General features: G+C 59.4%; 1 protein-coding gene across 1 annotated transcript in view; it reads right to left on the bottom strand.

Annotated features, from left to right (window-relative positions):
• Positions 1–131, bottom strand: part of LOC105308299 (adenylate cyclase type 1-like) — a 36,850-nt gene extending 36,719 nt beyond the window's left edge. The window contains exon 1 of the mRNA XM_023525475.1: positions 3–131. Within this exon, the coding sequence (XP_023381243.1) occupies positions 3–100 (98 nt within the window). The 5' untranslated portion in view covers positions 101–131. The remainder of the gene's footprint in view (positions 1–2) is intronic.
• Positions 132–1,223: the final 1,092 nt, after the last annotated feature.

Raw genomic sequence — 1,223 nt, 5'->3', positions numbered from 1 at the left:
CGTCCTCCAGCCTCAGCCGGTCCTCGATGCAGTTCCGGGCCTGCAGAAAGGCTCTCCGCTGGGAGCGCTCGGCCAGGACCCTCACGAAGACGCCGTACATGTTCACGCCCACGAAGAGCAGGGCGTTGGCGCCGAGCTGGGAGGGAGAGAGCGCCGCGTGTGGGCGGCCCGGCTGCGGGGACCCCGACCGCCCACGACGAGCAGCAGCGGCGGAACCACCCGGCCCCTGCCCCGCAGGGCTACGAGCACTGTTCGGACGTGGGTCTTTGCGTCTGATTAAACGCAGGCACCTCAGGCAAGTCCCTGGGGTCATCCCCGGGGTCACCGCTCCTCCTGGACTACCCAGAAATCTGCCCCACACAGGACCGGCTGCCACCCATGACCGCAGTCAGAGCCGGTAGGGCGGGGCGGCCGGCAGGCCATGGCCACAGGGCACCTCAGGGGACCCCATGGTGAGGGCAGGACGGAAGGACTGGACGAGCTGCAGGACAAAAAGGGGACCCAGGGGCCGTGTGGAGAACCAGCAGCCCCTGGACATGGACCGGAGACGGGGGTTGGGGAGCAGGGGACTTGGGGCATGCAGGTCTCCAGCCTGGAGGGGCAGAGGCCACGACAGAGACATGAGGAAACACAGAGGTATGGGACCGCACGCGTCCAGCTCCAGGTGCATGTGACAGCCTCAAACACATGTCCCCTGGGTGGGTGGCCACATGGGACTGCAGTCGGCAGTGACTTCCACCTAGAGACCTTAAAGCTGTTCACAGGAGGGGACAGGAGACCGAGGGCCACGAATCTACACACCCCAGCGCTTAACCGACATCAAAAAACAAGAGTGAACTCTTGTAAACAACGTGAATGGACCCACTTTAAAAGGGAGCCGGAGCTGCCGCCCCAGAGGGACCTGCCCGGTCCGTCCGATGCCACAAACCTTTGGATGTTAAAACAGGACAAAACGATCTTTGGACAGAGCCTAAAGCAACACTGTATCCCAAAGAACTGTTTGCAAGGATAACAAAAAAAGCAGATATTATGACTTCCCGACCTAGACAGGACCGAAAATTAAAAACATTGTTTGGAATCAGCATCACTGTTACGTTATCTGCACCAATAGCAATGCCTTCCTCCTCTAGGTATAATTGTCCCCTTCCCTTTGTCATAAACACCCCTCACCTTGGCCTTCTCATCAGACAACTATTTGGGCTTCTACCTGAATCAATGCGGCC

This window comes from Pteropus vampyrus, unplaced genomic scaffold (assembly GCF_000151845.1).
Source record: "Pteropus vampyrus isolate Shadow unplaced genomic scaffold, Pvam_2.0 Scaffold565, whole genome shotgun sequence".
Classification (NCBI taxonomy): domain Eukaryota; kingdom Metazoa; phylum Chordata; class Mammalia; order Chiroptera; family Pteropodidae; genus Pteropus; species Pteropus vampyrus.
The sequence above is the reverse complement of the archived record's forward strand: the minus strand, read 5'-3'. Positions and strand labels throughout refer to the sequence as shown.